General features: G+C 45.8%; 1 protein-coding gene across 1 annotated transcript; it reads left to right on the top strand.

Annotated features, from left to right (window-relative positions):
* The first annotated feature begins 6 nt into the window (after positions 1-6).
* On the top strand, positions 7-410 carry LOC104775107 (U1 small nuclear ribonucleoprotein 70 kDa-like). Its single transcript, XM_019243107.1, has 2 exons — positions 7-85; positions 186-410. The coding sequence occupies exons 1-2, from the start codon at positions 64-66 to the stop codon at positions 401-403; spliced, it is 240 nt and encodes a 79-aa protein (XP_019098652.1). The 5' UTR covers positions 7-63; the 3' UTR covers positions 404-410.
* The last annotated feature ends 14 nt before the right edge of the window (positions 411-424 follow it).

The following is a 424-nucleotide window of genomic DNA, read 5'->3' as shown; positions in this document are numbered from 1 at the left end:
CAGGTTCATTTGGTAGCTGATCAGCTGACCAATAAACCCAAAGGATATGCTTTCATTGAGTACATGCACACCCGTGACATGAAAGGTCTGTTCGCATCTGTTTTCTTTCAACCCCTTTTTCTTGTCTCCCTGAGATGTTTGCTCTTTTTAACTGATTTGCATCGTGTTTTGTACTCTTCTGACAGCTGCATATAAACAAGCTGATGGACAAAAGATTGACGGTAGAAGAGTTTTGGTTGATGTCGAGAGAGGTAGAACCGTCCCAAACTGGCGTCCACGCAGGCTTGGTGGTGGACTTGGGACCTCAAGAGTTGGTGGTGGTGAAGAAGTTGTTGGGGAACAACAACCGCAAGGAAGAATCTCCCAGTCAGAGGAGCCATCAAAACCACGGGAGGAGCGGTAAAGATATTGTCATTCGTACTTA

Source organism: Camelina sativa, unplaced genomic scaffold (genome assembly GCF_000633955.1).
Source record: "Camelina sativa cultivar DH55 unplaced genomic scaffold, Cs unpScaffold08777, whole genome shotgun sequence".
NCBI lineage: Eukaryota > Viridiplantae > Streptophyta > Magnoliopsida > Brassicales > Brassicaceae > Camelina > Camelina sativa.
The sequence above is the reverse complement of the archived record's forward strand: the minus strand, read 5'-3'. Positions and strand labels throughout refer to the sequence as shown.